We start from the raw sequence: 1,384 nt of genomic DNA on the forward strand, positions 1-1,384 counted from the left end.
GGTGAGCCGGGCCTGGGCTGGGTGACGGCCAGGGTCCCCGTGCTGTGGGGCAGCTGCAGCTGCACACCGAGCCGGCTGGGCTCAGAGTGTTGCACCAGCACCCTCCAGCCCAGGGTTTGGTGTCTCCCAGCTGACCTGTGCGTCTCTGCCCAGGTCCACATCAAGACCATGCCGGCCTCCACGTACCGCTTGCTGACCGGGCAGGGGCAGGAGCTGCGGCCGTGCCCGGCTGTCACTGCATGTGCCTGGGACCAGGCAGGAGCGTGCCCGGGGCTGCGAGGGCGGGACAGGCTCTCCCTGCTGCCCCAGCACCTGCAGCAGAGCCCTCTGGTCCCCAGCAGGGCCTAATCCTGCACCTCTTCAGTTTTACTCAGGACACAGTGGGGACTCTGGGGGCCTGATACCCAGCTTGAGCAGTGTCAGGGCCTGTGGTGCCGCAGTTTGGGCACGTCCTCCCCCTCCGTTCACCCAGCCTGCACGGCGCCTGCTTCCCAGGGTCCCTCACCTTGGCCTTGTGCTGGCAGGAGGAGAGGGGACCCCATGCAAAAGGTCACCCCCTCCAGTCACCCCAGACAGTGCTTTTACACTCACCGATGGTGCCTTTCCCCAGGAGGGGATGGTGCTGGAAGCCCAGCTCCAGGGCTCACCCCAGCACAGCCCCAGAGCAGCACTGACCCTGCACTCTGCTGTGGGTCACGCTGGCACCCCCAGGGAGAGCCAGCAGCTCCCAGACTGAGCCTGAGGGCCAGCAGCGCCCTCGGCACCGGCTCCTCTTCCCGATCTTTTGTCAGGGGCCTTTTGGGGGTGCAAACGAATCCCCGCTACAGTTGTTGCACTGCGCTGGGAAACTACCTCTGTTCCTCCCTGATGCTGCCTTCAACACTCTGCGTGCATGGTCTGGCCCCAGGCTGCCGGTCCCTCAGGGCTGTCCCTCGCTGCAGCGAAAGGGAACACGGCACCTCCTGGTCCCACACTCTGGGGAGCTGGGGGTCGGGAGTCCCTGGGAGCAGCCCCGATGATGTGTCTTTTCACAAGTGGGTTTCTGGGCCCCTACAGCAGAGCAGCGCTGACCTGACTCTGCCTGTGTGCTTGGTTGATGTAACAATAAAAATTTTGGGGAACGTGGGAGGCTGTGTTTCAGGAGCCCTGGCTGGGCTGGGGCAGAGGGGGCTCAGCACCCTGAGCCCACTGCGGTGCCAGACAACAGCACAATCCCAGACTGATCCCTCTTGGGGCCGGCAGGGCGTCCAGCCGCAGAGGTGCCTGGGTCCCCATGAGGCCACCCTGCTGCGTGGGTTTCCCCTGCACACTGCTGCCTAGCGCCCACGGAAACAGCCCGTCCTGATGGAAACATCCCTTTTATTCCAGCAGCAGTGGCCATGGC

At 64.8% G+C, this 1,384-nt stretch overlaps 1 protein-coding gene across 1 annotated transcript in view; it reads left to right on the forward strand.

Moving 5' to 3' along the window:
- Positions 1-348, forward strand: part of LOC104466843 (amyloid beta A4 precursor protein-binding family A member 3-like) — a gene marked incomplete at its 5' end in the record, with an annotated part of 4,523 nt that extends 4,175 nt beyond the window's left edge. Inside the window, 2 exons of the mRNA XM_010080396.1 lie at positions 1-21; positions 154-348. The exon at positions 1-21 is cut by the window's left edge and continues 123 nt beyond it. Coding sequence (XP_010078698.1) covers positions 1-21; positions 154-348 — 216 coding nt within the window. The remainder of the gene's footprint in view (positions 22-153) is intronic.
- Between the last annotated feature and the right edge of the window lie 1,036 nt (positions 349-1,384).

This window comes from Pterocles gutturalis, unplaced genomic scaffold (assembly GCF_000699245.1).
Source record: "Pterocles gutturalis isolate BGI_N339 unplaced genomic scaffold, ASM69924v1 scaffold14549, whole genome shotgun sequence".
In the NCBI taxonomy this organism is placed as follows: domain Eukaryota; kingdom Metazoa; phylum Chordata; class Aves; order Pterocliformes; family Pteroclidae; genus Pterocles; species Pterocles gutturalis.